Raw genomic sequence first — 22,736 nt, 5'->3', positions numbered from 1 at the left:
AAAATGGATGGATGGATGGATGGATAGTAGGCTGTGGGAGACATACAACTATAAAACTAACTATACATTTATAAATACGACTATAAATGGGGTTTCAGTGTAATATAAAATTCATCGCAGACCTTGTGAGAAAAATTACATCCGTAACTCCCGAGAAAATAAAAATTTATGAAAGCAACATTGTGGAGCAAAAATATGTCAGAGTTCACTGGAACCCAAATTACTGTAAAAGACAATATCTACGTGTTATGTGGGTTCAGAGGCAGCTTGGGTGCACACAATAATTGGCATAAACATAAACAACATTGTGGAAGAACCACGTCAGAGTCTACGAATACACTCACCACAGTTAAAAGAGGGAATCTCCACATTACTTCAAATACAAAGTAAGACTGGGCGGAACAAATGTTCAGAAATCTCTGAAACATAAAAACGGACGCACAGGACGTTGCGTCGCAAACAGGCCGATGACGTGGTCCCAACTGGCGACAATGCAGAGCGACCGTGAGTCGTCGGCGCCATCGTGAATTCCACCCAGCGCGGCTTTAGAAGGGCAAACCGAGTCAACGGCGTTCTGGCTAAAAGATTTACATTACGTTCTCTTCGAATCACGTTATTGATGAAATGTTTTCAAAGGCTCGGTGGTCTTTGTGAGCGTTTTTAATTAGCGCTCGTTTTAATTGGCCACCTCGCTATAAAGTGTCCTTCATCACATTTAATTAACGGAGGCCTTGTTTAGTCAACTCACTCAAGTCCTACGCTTATTTATTTTTTCTTGTTTTTTTCATTTTTGCGTGTCTTGACTCATATTCATACCTGTTTAAAAAAGAGGAGTGTGCAAGGGGAGCAAAGAGGGCGGGGGGGGTTGCTTTTTAGTTCATTTAAAAGCCACACAACGTTTTACACAGTAATATTTCTTCCTGAAAACAAACTTTTTACTGACTAAAATAAAATGTCCATATTCAGTATAGATGTTTGTCTAAACATAACAGCAATTCATCACAATTTCCAAATACGATGGAAATACATCGTAATAATTCCCATTTTAAGACTTTTCTTTGTTTATTACCTATTTCAAAATTTCATAATTGTAGTTGGTTTTATATAATAATTGTACATTAATTATTTTTATAAAGTTATTTCAATCGTATAAATAAACATTTTATTTTTGTGAAATTGTACTGTATATTATTTGTACAAAATATTTACATTCATCATTGTGTATTCTAATATTAGAATGAATTATTTGTTTAGTGACATACAGAGTTCATTTTAATTTAACAATTAATTTACCTCTGTATGCATAATAATTAGCAATCAAACATTGTCATTTTCAACATGAAATGGACTATATTCCATATTAATGATAAGAATAAAATGTAATGACTTTACTTACAAACACACAAACATGATCAATATAATGATTCAAATATGATGCAATTAGTTATTTAGTACTGTAATCGATTGATTAATGAATAATTATAAAATAAAATGCAATATATAAAATGAAATTTCATGCATTTGTATTAATTATATTTTAGTTTCTATTTGATCATCTCACAGAGTAATAATAATGATGACAAGAGTAATAATATTTCTAATAATAACAACAATAATAATCATCATCAATCACATTAGTAAAGGCCTTAGTATGTATTTAATAACAGAAACATGAAAATAGAGGAAAGAAGTTACATGACAAATCAATTACATTTATCGTTCGCAGTGTTACATAAATAGAGTATACATTTACAGTTAAAACTGTATTATTGATGCGGCCACTATTACTTCTGCTACTATAATATGTTACTACATTATTATTAAATAATAATTACATTATCTATTGTATGAGAATCATTATATTTATTATTATATTATTATTATATTACATTATTATGTAATAATAATAATAATACAAAAGGCAAAATACAGGCTAGAAGTCACATGATGGAATGAATAAAACTGCATACAGTATGCTATGTGTTGTATGTTGGATAAATAGTACGGGAAATTATAATTGAAAATGTATAAATGATGATTAGGTGCACACATCCAAAAAGGCAACATCCCAGAAAGAAGTCACATGACAAAATCATTCAAACTTATTTGCATTTTTAAGAGACTGAACGTGCGACACACGGAAATTGCCTCTCACTCCCGCTATACTGCGTATTGTATGTACACATACAAAAAGTGTCGTGAATGGGATATACAGTAATTCCTATCATGACAATCGCAATCCTGACTTCAAGCTTCACTCACTACTTCTCCATTTTTGAGCACTTTCCATTCCTTTGTCTTCTTCTACTCTCCATCTTTCTTCTCCTTCTCCTTCTTCTTCTTGTGTGCTGCCTTTGTTAGGCGCTGGCTTCCTTGCGGTGAGCGCGGCACTGCCCGGGCACATGTTCTGCGGCCTCCCTGATTACAGCCCCGTCGTGGTGCTGACATTGGCCTCCAAACACACACACACGCACACACCTAAACACACACACACTTCTATACGCTTCGGACCACAAGTTCCAGCCGCTCTGCCAGCATGACTTCACCCGGCAACCATCTTTTGCGTCAAACAAAATGCCTCTGTCACCAGAAAAAGGAGGAGGAGGGACGGTAGGAGGACGAGTCGCGCAGCGCCTCCATGTTTTCCACCGCACTTTTGTCATTTTAGCCGCTTTTTGGCTTCTCCGAGTGCACGATGGGAACTTCATATTAGATCCCGAGGGAGACCGCGACGGCCTGTGAACGCCAGCCAGATCAACCCGGCAATTAGTTTTATCGTCGTTACCATCAAAGACGTTCAAATTGGAAGAGTCCAACCCCTTGCCTTTAAAAGTACAGAGCAGGAAAGAAGGTTAAGAGACGTTTCCGTTGGGATTTTAGCAGGAGTCCTGACAAAAACGCAAATGAAGCAGTCGATCTATTTAAGACACGCCAATGTAAACGTAAAAAGTCAGGAAAACGTATGCACATGTAGAAATGAATAGCAAAAAAACGAAGAAAAAATGATGTAAGAAGCCAACCAAAAAAACTTTTTTTTCCTGTGAATTTAAAAAAAAGATTAACTCAATTAAATTGGATTAGGCGGCACGGCGGATCAGCTGGAAAGCTTTGGCCTCACAGTTCTGAGGACCCGGGTTCAATTTCAGCCCGCTCTGTGTGGAGTTTGCATGTTCTCCCTGTGCCTGTGTGGGTTTTCTCCGGGTACTCCGGTTTCCTCCCACATCCCAAAAACATGCAACATTAGTTGGGCACTCTAAATTGTCCCTAGGTGTGATTGTGAGTGCGGTTGTTTGTCTCCATGTGCCCTGCGATTGGCTGGGATTGGTGATTGGATTCAGGGTGTACCCCGCCTCCTGCCCGTTGACAGCTGGGATAGGCTCCAGCACTCCCCGCGACCCTTGTGAGGATAAGCAGCAAAGAAAATGGATGGATGGATAAATAGCATCAGTGAAATGACAAACATATCAAATAATCCTAATAATTACAATATATATATAAGCTCGGCGCACCACTGCAAAAATGTGATAAAATATATCAAATGTTTTTAGTCACAGAAAAGATTGTGAAAATTAAAAGGAAAAATCTATAATATAAGAAATATCGAAACAATAACATTAAAAATATGAAAGTGGGGGTTTCCAAGTTGATGTCTGGCACACTCTATTCTTTTCATGTTTTCTTTTTTCTTTTTTGCTTTTCTACTGTGCATTCTAGTGCCCCCTAGTGAACAGAATGAGATGCCACGTAACCTCGTGTTACGGGCTATTTAGAAATTAGCAAATTGTTTTGTTAAAGAAAATAATAATTTAAAAAAACTCAACAAACAAGAAGAGCCCACTGGTATCGATTGAAATTTGGGAGGTCGTCATGACCTTGATGTCTGACAAGCTACATGACAGGTGTCAAACTCAAGGCCCGGGGGCCAGATATGGCCCACCACATGATTTTATGTGGCCCGCAAAGCCAAATCTGGAGTGTCAATTTCTATGTTTCTTGTAAAAATCTGTACCAAAATTTCAAATTGTCATAAATCATAAATGATAAAGTTGAGATATTACAAGCATTTTTGTGTTTCCAAACGTGAATAGTTGAAAAACGCATTACCCTTGATTTCTGATTCCAAAACTAGTTCATAAATTGATGATGTCAATTTGATGAGATGATTAAATATTTTTGTTCTACAGTCATAACAGCCCACTGACGGAAAACGGAACGACAATGTGACCCACGAGAAAAATTTGTTTGACACACCTGAGCTACATAAACGAAACAAAAAAAAAAGACTTTCAATTTAATGATATTATTTGGCTAACAATATGTGTTGTTTGAGTGACATTGTATAAACCACCAGCAACCCACCAGGTTGTTTCAAACCAGCTTGAGTAAGTTCTTCCTTTATTTATTTCTTTTTGTTGTTCCTGGTTCTGCAGGAGCGTCTGCACTACGAAACGCTGAGCCACCACCTGGGCAAGCTCGGGGAGGATGCTGGGAAGATGGTCCATCGAGTCATCGACCTGACCAGGCCGGAGGATCTGGACGGTGAGCTCCCGTCGAGTTCTGCTCTGTTCTGCTACATGACGCCGCACCTCGGTTATCTGTGGTATATATAGACATAGTGTACTACTCAGTGAACGGAAGTAGCTAAGTATATAAATGCTTGCGTACCTTAGTTGATATTTCATACAGAAAGAGAAACCCAACGTCGGCACATGCAAACTCCGCACGGGGGAAGCCAGATTAGAAACTGAGTTCTCAGAACTGTGAGGCAGTCGTGCTAACTTAAAATCATCTTAAAAAATAATACCAGGAATAGCAGTGACATGGGGGACCATGGAATATTAACACATTTCTAGCAGGAAGGATCGAGATATTCCACATCAAGGTTCCTATTTAAAGGGGAAATCCAGCGGTTTGCATGAACATTGTATCCAATAGGTCGTGTAATATGTACCCTATTTTGACAATGTGGTGTTAAATACTCTCTCCTTCAATAGTGTTTTGAGAAGATTTTTATCGACAATTACTAATTTTCAAAGGCCATTTTTGCACGGATGTGCCGCAACAAAGGCTCAATTACATGGGACACCATTTATGCCCAGCGCTGATTTCTCTTATTTATTCTCATCTGATGAAGAAATAGCATTATCGGTTGATCGGGAAGACGGAGGAATACTTCCATACAAATTTGAACCTGTGGCTGTAAATGTTGAATATTCAGATGTGTTCTTTGGACGGGAATGACGTGGAGTCTGACGAGGGAGCTCCGGTGGCGGGCTTCGAGCCTAGCATCCAGTCGGCAGAGGCCATTAGCCCCGGACGCCGAACCTAGGCTAAAGGAGCCCAGCTGGAGCTCAGCTAAAGGCCTCCCCGGATGTCGAAGGTCAGCTTGCGGCCCGCCGCCAGAGCTTGCGGCCCGCCTTTGGCGTTGGCAGAGGCCTTTAGCTGAACTTCGGTGGAAGCCTTTAGCCTAGCTTCGGTGTCTGGGGCTAACTGCCTCCGCTGCCTGGAAACTCCGCTCGAGGCCGCCACCGGAGCTCACTCGTCAGACTCTGCGTCATTCCCGTCTGAAGAACCATCCGCGGCTGCCGGCCTGGAGCTCCCGGGGGCCTTTGTTTACGAACTTATGTCGCCTGTAGGCCTCCGAGTAGTCAGACTCTGCGTCATTCCACCCGAAGAAACATCCGAATATTCAACATTAATTACACCCAGAGGTTCAAATCTGTATGGAAGTATTCCTCAGTCTTCCCGATCAATCAATACTGCTATTTCTTCATCAGATGAGGATAAATCCGAGAAATCAGGGCTGGACATAAATGGTGTCCCATGTAATCGAGCCTTTGTTGTGGCACAATACACGTCACATCCGCGCACGTGGATCATGTGACTCATGAAAATGGCAGCGCCCCTGAAAATTCATAGTTATCAATAAAAAACTCCTGAAAACACTATTAAATGAGAGAGGATTTAACATCACATTGTCGAAATAGAGTACATATTACACGACCTATTGGATACACTGTTCATGCAAAGCACTGGATTTCCCCTTTAAGGGAATTGTTTGAGGTTGTTTGATTTGCGTGTAGTGTTGTCTTCTGCCAGCTTAAAAAGTATCAGTTTTGGCGGTCACAAATGCTCTGTCTCATCTGAAAAAAACACATCCTGTAAGTAAGATGTACAGTATTTTTAGCAGTTGTTCTTATTTGCTAATTGAGCATTTGTTTGTCCGTCAGTTGACAACGTTAGCAAGGTTATGGGTACGCGTTTGGATGACATGAACGCCGGAGCTAATGCTAGGTAGCGCTTCGTTTATTCACTATGCTAAGTTATCAAAGCGGGTATTGTCTATCATTGACAGTAAAAAAAAAAAAAGAAATGTGACTCAGACAATGGATGGATGGTATGAAATACAGACTTTGCCGCTGATGAGGCTCCAAAGTAACTCATTTGTGCTTTCGACTAAAAAAGGTCAATGTTATGTTCCAATGCTGAAAATGTTTTCAAAGTGGAGCCTTATAAGGTTGGCGTCCCATTGTAGCTACAAAGCTACAAAGAACATCGCTGTGTCGCATTCAAGTATTCAAGCATTGCAAATATTTATTGTGAAGTTCAGCAAAGCGGAGCTAAACAGAACATTTCAATGTCAACATTTTAGCCTCTTGGACATTTTGTTGTCATTATTCCAGCAAGGCCCGAATGCAACTTTGTTGTGGCGAAAGCTTGCAGGCGACATGTTTTGCTGTTTCAATTGTACTTTTTCAAATGTATTTGAATGCTTTTAATCACGTCGATCAAAATGTCGCATTTCTTCTTTACAGGAAGCAACATCGCTGAGGCTCGCGTCTTCCGGGAGGCGCGCGGCAGGAGCAACACCGAGCCGCACATCAAGAGGCCCATGAACGCCTTCATGGTTTGGGCCAAGGACGAGCGCAGGAAGATCTTACAGACCTTCCCGGACATGCACAACTCCAACATCAGCAAAATTCTAGGTGACTGTCTGCTATTCTTATTAACTGTTCACACAATGTAAAACGTCAAATTTGGACTTAGTCACTACAGTAAATCATATCAACAATAAAACAACAAAAAAATGTAAAACTACCCAACTTTGACAGTAAGCATGTAGGCAATACTGTCATCTAGTGTTCTTTTTATTTTTTTATGGGTTTTGCTGGAATTCCTTTATATACACTCTAAATTGCCCCTAGGTGTGATTGTGAGTGCGGCTGTTTGTCTCTATGTGCTCTACGATTGGCTGGCAACCAGTTCAGGGTGTACCCCGCCTCCTGCCCATTGACAGCTGGGATAGGCTCGAGCACTCCCCGTGACCCTAGTGAGGATAAGTGGTGAAGAAATGTGCATCTCCAGTTTGTTCTTCAACTAGTAGTTTTTGATCGATCCTAAGGAGATCTGCCTAGCAACAAGGGGAAAAAAAATAATTAGCACAAAATCCTGCTGATCTACGTCGTCGTTAGCTAACACCCTCGTGAACTCACTCCTTCTGAAGTCTTGAATCCGTACTTCGAGTACACACAGCGTTTCTACTGGTTCCCACGAGATGGTTCAGGTGTGACAGTTTAGTGTGAAAATCTTTTTTTTTTTTGCAATTATTTCCAGTTCTGCCCTCAGATCGCTTTTCTGGGCCGATTAGCCGGCTGACGTGTGATGCAGAGCGCGCAGTAGGAGGTGTGTCAAAGAGATCCAGATCGGGTTCGGTGACTGACACAGTTCACACGGTCTTTCTTCTACAAACTGTGGAGACTTTGATACGGTTTCTGTTATTCACACGGTAGGCCAGCATGATAGTCTGCTTTGGATATTAGAGCAGATATCGACAAAGGTGAGAGTAAGTTACATATGTCACTCTCAGTTTTTAACCTTCAAGTCCCGACTAAATTCCAAGCAAGTCGAATCAGGTCATTTTGGTACTTAGCTTTGTTTTTTTTAATGGCTCCAAAACCAGACTCCGTATTGTCCATTACTTGATTTTCTTCTCGATTTAACACATGAACGACACAAAGTTTCATTCACGTTTGGTTATCAGTTAGCTAAACTGTGAAAATGACATACGTCCCCTTAGATGTCCTTATGAATTTTGTACCAATGGTCAAAATTTGATGCCATAGTTATCGTCGCTCTCATTTTTGAGTTGCCATGTAATAATCTTGTGTCAAACAAATGTACTAAACAATGATTTTAGCATTTCACTAATTTTAGCCAAACCTAGAACTGTCATGTGACCAACAACCACTACGCACCTATAGGCTACACATGCATCTGCAAAAATGATTCTGTAATTTATTTGCTTGATCGTGTGAACCAGGACGTCAACATTTGAGCAGATCACTGTTTAGAACCGCAGTAAACGATGTTTGCCTATCTGTCCAATGCATGACCGTCTGACATCATAACACAGCTGGACCCTTCTCACTTTTTTTTTACGGGCAACGTTAATGTGTGAGGTCGCTCGGTCGTAAACATCGCCGAGCACTGTGCGGACGTGCGATAAACGTCCCTCCTTTGGATCGTCCGGTCCGAGACGTCCCGCGCTTATTAATAGCTACGATCGCACGCTTTTTGAAGTCCCACGCAAAACGAGTAGCCGTTAGTAGCGTTGTTTTGTCCACAAAACGTAGACCACATGGCTTTAAATTATAATCCAATACGCAAAAACAATCGCAAGTATCATAGTTTCTATTCTATTATCTATGATAACTTGTGGCTTAGTTTTATTCACAAAAGGCAGACAACAACAATGCCACACGGTCTAGTTTTGTTCACAAAACACAGTTATCACATGTTTTTAAAATTTTCCACAAGAGACAAACAAAAACAATCATCCGTGGTTTTCTTTTGTTTTGTTTCCGGATGGCAAAACTAACCAAGGTTGTGTGTGTGTGTTTTCCAGGTTCCCGCTGGAAGGCGATGACCAACCAGGAGAAGCAGCCGTACTACGAGGAGCAGGCCCGCCTCAGCAAGATCCACCTTGAGAAGTACCCCAACTACAAGTACAAGCCGCGACCCAAGCGGACCTGCATCATCGACGGCAAGAAGCTACGCATCGGCGAGTACAAGCAGATGATGCGATCGCGCCGTCAGGAGATGAGGCAGTTCTTTGTTGGGTGAGTGCAGTGTTGTGTGTGCCCGTTTTTGGGTTCTAAGGAGCGATGTGTTTTTCATTTTTTGTGTTCACTCTGCCTCTGCTCTAATGTTACGTGAAGACGGCGTCGTTAATTACCATTCCTGAACACGCTGACGTGTGGTCGCTCCACAATGTTGTGTCGATCCGTGCTTAAATCCTGCGCCACTATGAAACAATTCTTTCCTCCCCCTCTGCCTCGCATCATACGTTACGTAGAGATGAAATGTTTAACAACGATCAGCATTCCGGTGAACTCTGACATGTAGTCACTCCACAGTGTTGTGTGCGTCCATCTTTAAAGGTCAAGTGTCATGCCTATAAACATTCTAAAATACGTATTGTAATGAAAAATACACATGACATTATTCACTTCAATGTCCATACGAAAAAATAAATAAGAACGGAGAGCGCGTCATCCATGCGCAAAGTTGTGGAAGTCTCATTCGAGATCCAAGTGGTAGCCATATTGCCTCCATCCTCTGTTCATAACGTCACACCAGGACATTCGCCATTGAAAACACGCTCTGGGACACGGAAGCTCTTTTCAAAGAAGAGAGCATCTCACAATTGAGTGAAGTGACCAGGGCGATATTAACCTATCTTTTCGAACCATATTTCGATGATATGCGGATCACTTCTAACTAACAACAGACTCCCAGACAGTATGTGTGAGTCGGCCCCGCCGAAGCCGTGACTCCTCCACGGCGGACGTGCTCGGCGCCGATGGGTACATCGACACATTTAGCACCCCTGACCTACTTGCACGGTTTGTTACATTCTGAGAGGATTACATACCACCCCCCAAAACTATTCGTTTTTACACCGACCAGTCATCTGGAACCCACGAAGCTCTCATCCTTTGCACCCATGCAATCCATTTTTCACGACGAACCGGGTCTTTTTGAAAAGTATGAAGAATGAATCCATCCTCCCGAGTGTTCGAACAATATCCAGCAATACAACGAGCCGGCATTTTGGCTAACACGAAGGAACAAAGCGCTACCTTCCAGCAGGTGAAACTAGTAGAAACATACGAGACATCTGCTACTAACATCATTTCCTGCTTCTTCTCCAAAACAAATCCCTCGAGAGGATTTTCATGGCGGGAGTGACAAAAAGTCATACACGTCAAAATGTTGTGTGGTGAAAAAAACGGATGAGTCCATTCCGGCTGCCTTTTTTTCATTAATAACATACTAAAAATCATGCATTTCATGACACTTGACCTTTAAGTTGTGTCCAGATATGCCACTTCTTTGTTCCCCCAAACTTGTCGCGTTGAAGAGGATCACACACAATGTTTTAACTTTAATGTGTTGCAGCTGACTCTGACATGTCACAAGGTTGTGTGCCTCTGTGTTTATGTTCCAGATAGCGTCGGGAACCTATTTGTTACACTAGATCTGCAGTATGGCACAGTGGTAAAGCGGTGGTCTCACAGTTCTGAGTTCCCGGGTTCAATCCCGGACCCGCCTGTGTGGAGTTTGCATGTTTTCCCCGTGGCTGTGTGGGTTTTCTCCGGGCACTTCAGTTTCCTCCCACATGCAAAAAAACATGCAACATTAATTGGACACTCTAAATTGCCCTTAGGTGTGATTGTGAATGTGGCTGTTTGTCTCGATGTGCCCTGCGATTGACTGGAAACCAGTTCAGGGTGTAGCCCGCCTCCTGCCCATTGACTGCTGGGATAGGCTCCAACACTCCCCGCTCCCCTTGTGAGGATAAGCAGCTAAGAATATGGATGGATGGATAGATCTTCAGTAAGATTGACCGCGATGTGCAGTCGGCATCTTTAAGGACAATTTAGCTTTCAAGAATTCATCCATGTTATGCAAATTCGTGTACTTGTCCAGCTCGGTCTGACACAGATTTTAGATTACGTGGCGATGCTGTTTTTAGCGATGTTTCTTTTGTTCCAGCAGACACTGACGTGATGACTGCACCATGTTCTGCACAGCCAGCGTGCGCATATAAAACTTATCAGTGGTTGTAAATATGTCACAATGCTCTTGACACAAGGCCTTTTTCCTGGCCCTTAGCATTCAATGATAAAAGAAGTATTTCCACTTGGGCCTGTCGCTTTTTGTTGCTGTAGAAACACAAACCTCTCAGAATTCCCTGAGCTCTTTATTTCCCCCCGTTAAGAGGACGACGCGCGCGCCACAGAAGACGAAAACAGTGGCATTGTCCTAATGGAATCCAGGCCGCGGGACACGTTTGAAAGCCGTCGGCGTCTCACGGATGGATTTAGCAGGAGGCTTCCAACGGGAGCCATTTTTAACAGCGGGTCATTTATTAAAACGAGGACAATGGCGGCGAGCTTGCGGCCGCTGGAATTGGACACAGACAGACGCGGTGGAATATGAAATGTAAGCAGATGTTTGAGTTCTACACTGACTGCGTGCGCGCGCGTGTGTGTGGTCAAGCTAATGCAAAGAGAAGCCTGTCATTGAAGGAGGCCTGCGCTTTCAATCAGGGCTGCGCCACCCGACCGGTCGCCTTCTCCAACAAGACAGCTGCTGTTATTTTTTGGTTTTCTTTTTTTTTTTTTTCCCCCCGGAGGGTTACGCACAAAAAGTGTCGGATTGAATGGCGCTGACCGACGACACAGAAGAGAGAAAATTGCACAGCTCACCGCTCACAGTAGTCCTTCGACTTGCAAGTGTAATTTGTTGCGTGAGCAACTTTTCAACTCATTTTACGAATATGTCAAATCCCGCTGAAATGATTGTTCCCTTGCTCCACCACGGTTCACCCATTGCGGATTCATTGTGTTGCTGATTTTTTTTACATGATCATTTCACTCATGCAATTTTGAGTGCATGCTTGAAATTTTGGGAGGCGTGATAAAAAGTGGATTCATAGAGGAAAAAAAAAACGATTTTATAAAGTGTATTTTCTGGAAGCGACGTGGAATGAGAGCCTTTACGGGCTAGCGAGTGCTTGGAGCCGTGAGTGCCGGCGTGACGGTCTGAGCGCTCCCGGTGCTGAAAAGTCTCTTTGTGATGAATGTGCATGCGTGTATATTTTGTAAACGTCCAGCCAGTCTGAAACATCCCCATCCGTATTTCAACATGTGCCATTCGACAACTTGTCGCCGAGCGTTCACTTTCGCTATGGACGTGTCAGAAAGGTGAACACAGCGAACGTACATATATGTGTAGATCTTCTTTTTTTTTTTAATCAACTTTTGTTTTAAGGTTAGGTTATAACATATGTTAGCTCCCTAAATGTAGAAGAAGGGGAACTATGAGAACGGGAGATTTCCCGGTAAGCGTTTGCTACGTACCCAGAGTTCCCCTGTGAGTAACGCATGCGCATTCATCCCAAGGAGACTTTTCAGCACGGGGGAGCGCTCAGACCGTCACGCCGGCATGCGAGGGCACCACCGAGTCCCAACTAAAACCAAGAGCACGTCAGTCCAGTCCTCAAATCCCTACACTAGCTGAGTATAGATTTTAGAATACACCTTTATAGAAATATAAAAACTTGAAGAGTGAATGTCAGAGAGCTCCTTTGCGAATATGAAGCATCCAGAATATTGAGGTCTTCTGACACAGGTCTGCTCACCGTTCCACAATGCAGAAACAAACATGGAGAAGGTTTTTAAGACCCTCCCTGCAAATCTGGGACAAACTCCCAGAAAATTTACATCAGCTGAGACACTGGTTTTATTGAAGTCAAGGTTGAAAACTTGCTTTTGAGTACATGTAATGATATTTTAACGTTTTCTTTCCTTTGGAAGGAGTGTTTCTTTGATGGGCGGCACGGTGGAGCAGCTGGTAAACTGTTGGCCTCACAGTTCAGAGGACCTAGGGTTCGATCCCGGCCCCGCCTTTGTGGAGTTCTCCCCGTGCCTGCGTGGGTTTTCTCCGGGCACAGCAATTTCCTGCCACATTCCAAAAACATGCAATTTGACACTCTAAATTGCCCCTAGGGGTGATTGTGAGCGTGACTGTTTGTCTCTATGTGCCCTGCGATTGGCTGGCAACCAGTTCGGGGTGTACCCGCCTCCTGCCCGTTGACAGCCGGGATAGGCTCCAGCACTCCTAGCAGCCCTCGTGTGGATAAGCGGCTAAGAAAATGGATGGATCATTTAAACTCCCAAAGATTATTAAAAAAGCAGTGATAAACTGAAAAAAGGGGGTGGGGGTGTTGTAAAAACACATCAGCAATCCGATGTGTTCTATGTTATGGAATCTTGATATACTGGATCTCGTTTTCTCACCTTGCACTAATCATCCCACAGGCCTCAGGCTCCGCACCCCCTGGGCAACAACGCCGGCGGCATGGACGTCTACCCGGGCGCCATCACCATGGCGGCGGCCACCACCCCCTCGCCCCACCTGACCTCGGACTGCTCCAGCAACTCGGCCAGCCCCGAGCCGGCCGCGCCCGTCCTCCAGAGCGCGTTCGACACGGTCAAGGCCGAGCCGGCCGACGGCGACGACGACACGGACATGTACGACGACTACGAGGACGAGCCCAAATCGGACTACAGCAGCGAGCAGGAGACGAGGCAGGACATCAGCGCCAACTGATACGTTCGACGGACTTTTTTGGAGGACAACCTTGACGACGAGGCGCCGGAACCTGCGACAACTCCGCCATCACGTGACCCCGTTGCTTCGTTTTGTTGTTGTTTTTTTTGGCAAACGGCATGCATGGACTCTTCAGCAGCTATTTTGGTCTTAAATGTTCTAAAAGGAGTGAGCTCGTTTCATTTTTTTTTTATTTCATTTTTTTTTTGAATGATCTAGCTGTTTTTATCACTTTTTTGGGGTTTTATTTTGATTGGATTTTCGCCAGACGGGCCGCCGTTGGCTGCGTGTGCAAAAAAAAAGTCTGGACTGGCACAACTTGAGATTTGAGAAGTTTTAATATTTAAAAAAAAACACAAAAAAGAAAGAAAAAAAAATCCTAGCTCTTGTAATCTTACAGTCTTACATTCATGTCTCAAACAAACGCAGCACATCAAATTTATTCTTATTATTATACATACATGATATACATATATATATATGTATGTATGTATATGTATATATCCCAGCTCAGGTATGACGTGCCAGCTTGTGAATGTGTTTTGTTTTTGTACGACGAGAGATGTCAAGTGTTCAAACTGTCAATCGAACGCGGGAAGCAATTCCCGCAGGACACACTATGACTTCGTATTGTTCTCGCTACCGATTTGAAACACGAGATGTGCCAAACCTACGTTCACATTCACTCGGTATTGTGTAGTCTTAACTTCCACAAATGCTGCAAAAAAAAAAAGAAAAAGAAAAGGAAAAAAAGTCTTAGAAGTCGAAGCTCGGTGAACCACGTTGCCCGGAATTCCTTGAGGCCAAACGCCATCTTGTTGGCTCTTACAACACTTCACTTCACTTCATTCAGCACGATGGCGCTACTGTAGGACGAGAGAGTTCCTCGTCACTGTATTTCTAATTGTTTTCCATTGGTACGAAACGTGTACTCATTTGCCTGGTGGATGTCTCGGAACGTCTCAGCCGAGAGTTGCAGAGTTACTTACACCAAATGTGTGTTCTGAAAAAAAAAAAAGAAAAAAAATCTTAGAAGTACCAGTCTTTTTTTTTCTTTTTTTGATGGTACTTTTTTCTACATGTCATGTATAGTTGGAAATAATTTATTAAGGAAAACAATTGAGGGAAAAATAGTGCTGTTTTTTTTTTTTTTAAAGACGATGTCCATGGTCTGCACCGCTATTTAAAACTATATAAATATTTTTTATTAACTGCTTTACTGTTTAAAAACAAATTCAGCCCTTAGTCTTAACTGCAAGGCCATTTGAGTCAATCAGATGGTCATAGGAAGTCATTTTCAATTAAAATAAAAAAAAATTAGCCATATCTCAATTCACTAGATTTGAAGACCTGTTCTCAAGCTACAGCACAGGTGTCAAACTAAAGCCCCGGGGGCCAGATGCAGCCCGCCCCATGATTTTATGTGGCCCACAAAGGCAAATCAATTAACTTGCATAATTTTTGTTCAAATATGTACCAAAATTTCCAATTGTCATATCATAAATGATGACGGCAGCACGGTGGATCAGCTAGTAAAGCGTTGGCCTTACAGTTCTGAGGACCCGGGTTAAATCCCGGGCCCGCCTGTCTGGAGTTTACATGTTCTCCCCGTGCCTGCGTGGTTTTCCTCCGGGCACTCCGGTTTCCTCCCACATCCCAAAAACATGCAACATTAATTGTTCACTCTAAATTGCCCCTAGGTGTGATTGTGAGTGCGGATGTTTGTCTCAATGTGCCCTGAAATTGGCTAGCGACCAGTCCAGGGTGTACCCCGACTCCTTCCCATTGATAGCTGGGATAAGCTCCAGCACTCCCCGCGACCCTCGTGAGGATAAGGATAGATGAATCAATGATGACATTGAGATGTTGCAAGCATTTTTGTGTTACCAAACATCAAGAATAGTTGGAAAAACCCAGGAAAAAATCAATAACTGTTATTAGAAATCAGAAAACAAGAGAATAAATTGAGGAAAAGGTGAAATAATGACTTGATAGTGAAGTCGACTCATTTTGACCATAGAACTTAAGCAGAAGAGGGATTTTTGTTCTCTTTTGGGAAATGGTAAAATAGTTTTCAGGATACAAAAGGCCAAGTATGCATCGTAAATATAAATATTTATATTTATCTCCACACATGCAGTGTTTGACATGGATATGGTCCGAAAAAACCGCCCCGACTTCAGCACTCTTGTAATTTTCCCTCTTCCGGTGTCACGCTGGTTTTATTTGATTTGATTTTTCTCTGGCATTTTGAACGTCTTTCCACTTTCTACACTCATTACCTCTTTTTTTTTTTGTTGAGATTTTTTTTTTTTAATGATAATAATTATTATTTAGACGAGCTTCACAAGCTGAGCCCGAGCATCACTCGCATGGCAGGCCGACTCCTGCTCGCCTCACACATCCTAAGCACTGGACAGAGCTTTTTACATTTTAGTTTCTTTTTATGTTTTATAATTAATGACTGAGGTGATGTTGTTTTTGGTCCCATGTTGTAGTCGCTTTGGCCAGCAATTTTTTTTGTTTTTGTTTGTTTGTTTTCCTCTGATGTGGCCTCTGTTCAACCTCATGACATACACAAATGTTTTTTTTTTTTTTTTGGGTGATTGCTATTTTTGTTTCAAATTGTACGTTTTAACATTTCATCGTATTTATTAGCCAAGTGTGGCTCTAAAAAGTTGTCAGTACACGGCATATTGGTGAGAAAGACAATCAAAGAAAAATAGGAAATAAATGAGAAATAAAAACTGCAGACTTGGAAGATTTTCGTGTGATTTTATTTTAGTTTCGTGTGTGTGCACAGATAGATTTTTAGCAACAATAATTATAATAATTCGCAGATCCACAGATCTTAGTGGGATTTTGTGAAAAACGTGCATGTGTATCAATTGTGAAATTTTAGAAATTGTAAGAGTTTAAAACTATGGTACGATATAGTGAATTTGGACCAAGTGATTGTGCATTTTCAGAATTTTTTTTGTAGTTTCCAGAAAATACAATAATAACAATTAAGAGAATTCTTACTATAAAGTACTTTATCTACAAAATTTGGAGTATGAGGAAATTGAAGTCTTGGCTCTAAAACAAATGTCAATACTTGACGTTTTTGGTAAGAAATATTGTGAATTAAATAAAACAATTGAGAAATGAAAACATTGCAGCTACAATAATTAAAATTTTGTAAAGTCGCATATTCACACAATTTAGTGGATTTCATACAAAATAAGTGTACATAATTAGTAAAAAAATGAACATTTTAAGGGAAAAGTAATTGAATTTTGAATCTGTGGCAATTGTAAGAACTTTCAGCGCGATTATCATCAGCATTTTTTCATAGTAGCAGAAAAATAACCTGATTGATAAAGGCAAAAAAGTGTCTCTTTTGTATGTGTGTGTTTGAACAATAGTCTTGTTTTGCTGTGAATGCATCCCAAGTTAGTGATGAAACAGTCAAGAATACGACGTTATAGTATAATATATAATAATATTTTCATTCACCAGACTCCTACGGTGGTTTGAGAATTTCTTGTTTTTGTTCGCGCATGTGCGCCATCTTAGGCTTTTTTTTTTGTGCGAGTTGCAGGTGCCACTGCTCGAGCGTTTGCTTCCATGACTGCATCGGTGAGCGCGCCAATGTCTTTCCACACTTCTAATTATTTCCAAGACATGGATTTCTGTTTTCCAAACTTAAGCTTTTTTTTTTCCACGTGTTCTTTATATTTTGGTGGCCGCTTACAGTAAATGTGGCCTATTGTTCCATTGTGCGCGCGTGCGTGAGGTCACGCCGCACATCCTGACTTTGCGGTCAGCGGCAGCCGATTCCGCCATCTCCCCCGCTGCCGCATCGTAAATCCTAATTGTAATTCCCAAAGGGACTTTAGCGCCACCCTGTGCGGGGGCGACGCCCCTTTTGTTACAGTCGCGCTTTGTGTGTGCACCCAAGTGTGTGTGGTTCATTTTTAGGAATGTATCATGTTATTTATGTATGTCTGAGAAGACTTCACCGGCCACGTCATTACCATCACGCCAGAGTGGAGCCACACGCTATAGTTGGATTGAGTCTGAAAGTGACAGTTTAAAGAGACTTGCAACAGTGGAAAATGTATGGATGGATGAATGATGACAATGATGATGATGATGGAAGACAATGACGGAAGCCTACAATGATGACATTGGGCGACGGCCTGTGGAGTTCCCCAGGATTCAATCATTGGACCCCTCTTGTTTCATCTCTATTTGCTGCCTACCAGTAAGACAGCTACTTCACATTTACATAATGTCGACCACAACTATGCAAATGACACGCAGAGGTACGTTTCCCAGACAGCAGGTGAACATGGGCCTGTAGATTCTTCCCAGTTGGAAAGGTTCTTTGAGAGGTCTGCACTTGTTGGTCCATGAAAGGTAATGAGGGACTCTTACTCAGTGAAGAGTAAGTCCATCCATCTATAATCTGAGCCGCTTATTATCACGAGGGTAATGGGAGTGCTGGAGCCTATCCCAGCTGTTTTCAGGCTGGAGGCGGGGTACACCTTGAACTGGTTGCCAGCCAATCGCAGGGCACGTAGAAAAAAAAACATCCATTTGCACTCGCAATTACAACTACAGGTAATTTAGTCTCCATTTAATGCATGTTTTTGGGATGTTGAAGGAAACTGGAGTGTCCAGAGAAAAGCCACGCAGGCATGGGGAGAACATGCAAATGCCACACAGGCAGAGCTGGGATTTGAACCCCCGGTCCTTAGAACCGTGAGGCAGACGCTCTAACCCAGGGGTGTCAAAATCATTGTTCTCGTGGGCCACACTGTGGTTCCGGTTTCCCTCAGAGGGCCATTAAGACTGTGAAACGATACAAATATTTAATCGTCTCGTCGTATTTACATCATCAATTTATGATCTACTTTTTGAATCAGAAATCAAGGGTAATGTGTTTGTCAACTATTCATGTTTGGTAACAGAAACATGCATGCAATATCTCAACTTTATCATTTATGATGCAAGACAATTTGAGATTTTTGTACAAATTTTGACATGGACAATTGAAATTGACTCGCGAGATTTGGCTTTGCGGGCCACATAAAATCATGTGGCGGGCCGGATCTGGCCCCTGGGCCTTGAGTTTGACACCTGTGCTCTAACCAGTCACGGCAAGAGTAACTATTTCTGTTAATTACGACGTTACATTTCTTACTGCTGTAACCTGACTTTTCTGCCCTTTCGCTTTTCTCTGAAACATTGATTAAGAACGAATCATCCATTTATTAATCTCAAGGAGGCTCATGATTACTAATTTAATATAAAACAAGATTCTTCTTGGCGAAAATGTATACTATCTGTGCTTGGAAAATGAACAGCAAGCAAGCGTCAAAGCATTTGTACATACTTAAGAAAAATGGAAAAATCTACTATTTTATCAATTCTAAAGTGATGTATGCAAAGTTATGAAAAAAAAAAGGTCTTGAAACAGCGTTTAATTGAAATACCGCCGCGCACAACAAATGATGCAAGAAAAACTTGAAAAACAAGTTAGTGCGCACGCACACATTTGTGATGAAAAGTGGCGCCGCGTATACTGTAAATTGTAAAGGGGCGGCAGAACGGCAGGGGTCAGCAGCCTTGATAAGCCTTTGACAATAACGCCCATTTAAATGCGACGCCTGGATAAAAGAATGTTTTAATAAATACTAAAAGACATCTGAAAGCTTTAGCTACGCGCGTGTTTTGAACGTTGGCATAAAAGCCTATACTTCCATTTTAATACCATTTGCGGAACTCTACAGCGGCTTTTTTCCCCCCCTGCAAAATGACGATAGACAAAAGGCCAATTCTTTCGTCTTTCAGGCAAAGTCCTTGGGTCCTTTTAAGTGTGATAGTCTACTAATTAAATATTATACGTGCAAGTCGGGGGGGGGGGGGAAGGACAGAATGCCGCTTTAAAAAGTAGCGACAATTGTTTGAATCAAAGACACAGCTGCAGCCTTGGTGAGTGCAGCGATGTTCCCACTGTGGGCGCGCGCAAAAAGATGCCATCGTGGCCGCGACGTTCACCATCGTGGACAAAATAAACGCAACTTTTAGCTCAGTGAGCCTAACCCTCGCTATTCCCAGGGATGAGGGATCAAGCCCCGAGAAAAGACATGCATATATATCATAATACTCATTTTTAACCAGTACTTTTGGTATTTGGGCTTTAATCACGTTGCAGTTATAATAGAATAAAACCCAACTATTCGATGTACATACATGTACAATATTTAACTAATAACTTAGTATATTATATTCACCAGCACCAGTATTGCAGTTTATTAAAAGTGTTAATATTTGCAGGTCTCTATGGACGTGTTATGCTAGTTGAACTAGGTGATAGTGAGTTTTGCGCTGTCCAGCCAATCACACAACAGAAAAATGCTGATGTCACGGAGGGCTGGCACGCTTGCAAGGGGGAATTTGAAATCTGATTGGTTAAAGAAATAGTCTCATTGTTGATATAGAGCTCGTGCACCTACGTCATAAAATCACGACTTTTATTTACCGTGCCATATTGCCGGTGTACCAAAGCGTTGTTTAATGCTAAGTCGGTTGGAGACGACACGAAAATATGTCTTATAGCACGACGCCCAGAGTCTTGTCTGATTGCCGTTAGACATTTAGAAGGTGAAAATAAATGAAGGTACGTGGAAAAATTACATAAAGTCGGCATAGAGGACCCGTATTTAATGCCGGAGTCGATGTTTTCTCTGATAAGAAATTGGACTGTTAACTTGCTTCCGCTTGTCTTGGACAACTGGATCTACACATGGATCTGGGGAGTAAGTCGTCGAGATTTACACGGAAGAGTTTGAAAATGTAGAAAAGTCTCGACGCATACTTCGTTGCTGGCTCTGTTCTCAATCAAAAATAACCCCACATAGTGATAGAGCCACTCAGATTTTTTCAATACAAATACCAATATTTACATAAATGGATTTACACAAACTTGCATTCATTAACTATGATTGGGGAAAAAAAAAAAAGAGTTAGTCGGCTCCTCCGTACATGAAGCGTGTTGCGGCCACACGTTAAACTTCGGTAAACCTCTCTGCGACAGATGTTTTTTTTTTTTTTTAAATATGCATGGTTCTCAAATGAGTCCAATACGTATTTAAAAAAGAAAATAAACCGCTGTGATGGGCTTCAGCCCCTGTACACGGAAGCGTGTTGCGGCCACACGTTAAACTTTGGTGAACCTCTCCCCGACAGATTTTTTTTGTTTTTTGAAATATGTCCTCAAATGAGTCCAATGCGTTTTTTAAAAAAAGAAAATAAACCATTGGTCACAGAGAGGTTTATGTAGGTTAACGTGTGGCCGCAAAACGCTTCCATGTACGTTGGAGATGAATCCCTGTCTTTTTTTTTTTAACGCATTGTTCTCAAATGAGCCAACTTGACATTGTAAATTATTCATCGGAATTTGAGATTGAGAAGAATAATTCCTACCTGAAGTGAAGTGATCACTCCACAGATGTGTGTATTTGGTTGGGCACCCATCCATCACGTTTACTTGCCAAAATCTGGTCTTTTCAGCTGATATTCCATAGAATCAGGAGGCCCTGTAGCTCAGTGGTTCGAGCACTGGTTTGATAAACCAGGGGTTGTGGGTTCGTATCCCACTGGGGCCTCCACTCCCTGAGAAGGGTTGTGTCAGGAAGGGCATCCGGCGTAAAAAATTGTGCCAAACATATGTGCGTTCATCTGAGATGACACGCTGTGGCGACCCCGAAAGGGACAAGCCGAAAGAAACTTTTTTCCATAGAATCATCTCTTTGAATATCTGTTTTGTCTCTTGCGTCAACCAACAGCACAACAGGTCCCGAGCATTGTAAATATTCTCCTCTGGTTCAATGTCCCCCACACTGTCGAGCAGCTCTTTTTGACCGGTAATACGGCGCCGTGAAAATGGTGACATCGCGTGCACGACCTCTATATCGGTCAGCAGCACTCGTTCTGAAGGTCTGGGGCAGATTAGATTTACATGGCAACACATAGAGACTGATATCTAATTGGACAACAAATCTAGCATCCCCATATACGTACTGGAAGATGTCCAGCCAGAAGAAACGCTACAAAATGGAGAGAATAGAATTTGGGGAATAAATTCATACATTTTATGCAACAAATATTAGAATTTAAATGGTGGAGGGGTGGGATTCTGAACGATAACTGAAATTTGTAGCAAATCTTAATTGTCATAAGATGTGATGTTTTCAGAACCAATATAAAAGTTTAAAAACCTTTGTTGGCTTTGATATTTTCTTTTTCGCTTTTAGAATTTGTGGTACTGTGTGTGTGTGTGTGTGTGTGTGGTGTGGTGTGTGTACTTGCGGTGTGGTGTAACGGAGTGAAGTAAAACGTGATTAAGAGCTTTGTGATGATGTTTAGGCCAACGCGCGCGGGCACCACGGCGTTGGAAACAATGCGCTCATGGAAAGAAAGTTTTTCATGCGTTTAGGCCGACAACGACTGTTAAATTTGAGAAGCGTTGCACTTCTTTTTGTCCGTGTGTGTGTGTGAGAGAGTGTGTGGTACCATAGTCGGTGTTGACGGAACGATTAAACCATCAGCAGACGTCGTGACGGTGACGCTCCTTAATGAATGTCGTTAAATGACGATTAGTCGTACGTTTCATTTGAAACGGATCATTGTTGTTGGCCTCTGTACATCATGTTTCCATTTATTAATTTTCAGTAAAGCGCGCACAGTAGGACGGGATCCAATGAAGTCATTTACACAGCTGTGTAACAGTATACATTTATTTATCTTAACGGTAGGGTTCTTTTTTAAACTTGTCATTATAGTTATGAATTTACTTTGCAAATATTTATTTAATCATGTCTTTGTTATAGATACTGTACTGTAGTGTATGACTTCAGGTGTGATTTGGGTTAAGATTCAGACGTAGGTACGGAGCACCGTTTTATAACCAAGGACCCCCCCCCCCCACCTCCCCCGATTCGTATTTCACTCATTTATTGTCTTGTATAAAAGTAGTGCTTTGGCTTATTCTTGGTGCCAAGGAT

General features: G+C 41.8%; 1 protein-coding gene across 3 annotated transcripts in view; it reads left to right on the top strand.

The window, feature by feature from the left end:
• LOC133502203 (transcription factor SOX-6-like) overlaps nt 1-16,429 on the top strand; it is a 116,976-nt gene extending 100,547 nt beyond the window's left edge. For all 3 annotated transcript variants that reach the window (XM_061822736.1, XM_061822735.1, XM_061822738.1), the window contains 4 exons: nt 4,431-4,539; nt 6,816-6,986; nt 8,906-9,119; nt 13,389-16,429. In XM_061822736.1, coding sequence (XP_061678720.1) covers nt 4,431-4,539; nt 6,816-6,986; nt 8,906-9,119; nt 13,389-13,680 — 786 coding nt within the window. In that variant the 3' untranslated portion in view covers nt 13,681-16,429. The remainder of the gene's footprint in view (nt 1-4,430; nt 4,540-6,815; nt 6,987-8,905; nt 9,120-13,388) is intronic.
• The last annotated feature ends 6,307 nt before the right edge of the window (nt 16,430-22,736 follow it).

The sequence above is a fragment of the Syngnathoides biaculeatus genome, chromosome 6 (assembly GCF_019802595.1).
Source record: "Syngnathoides biaculeatus isolate LvHL_M chromosome 6, ASM1980259v1, whole genome shotgun sequence".
NCBI classification, from domain to species: Eukaryota; Metazoa; Chordata; class Actinopteri; order Syngnathiformes; family Syngnathidae; genus Syngnathoides; species Syngnathoides biaculeatus.
This window is presented reverse-complemented; position numbering and strand designations above follow the sequence as displayed.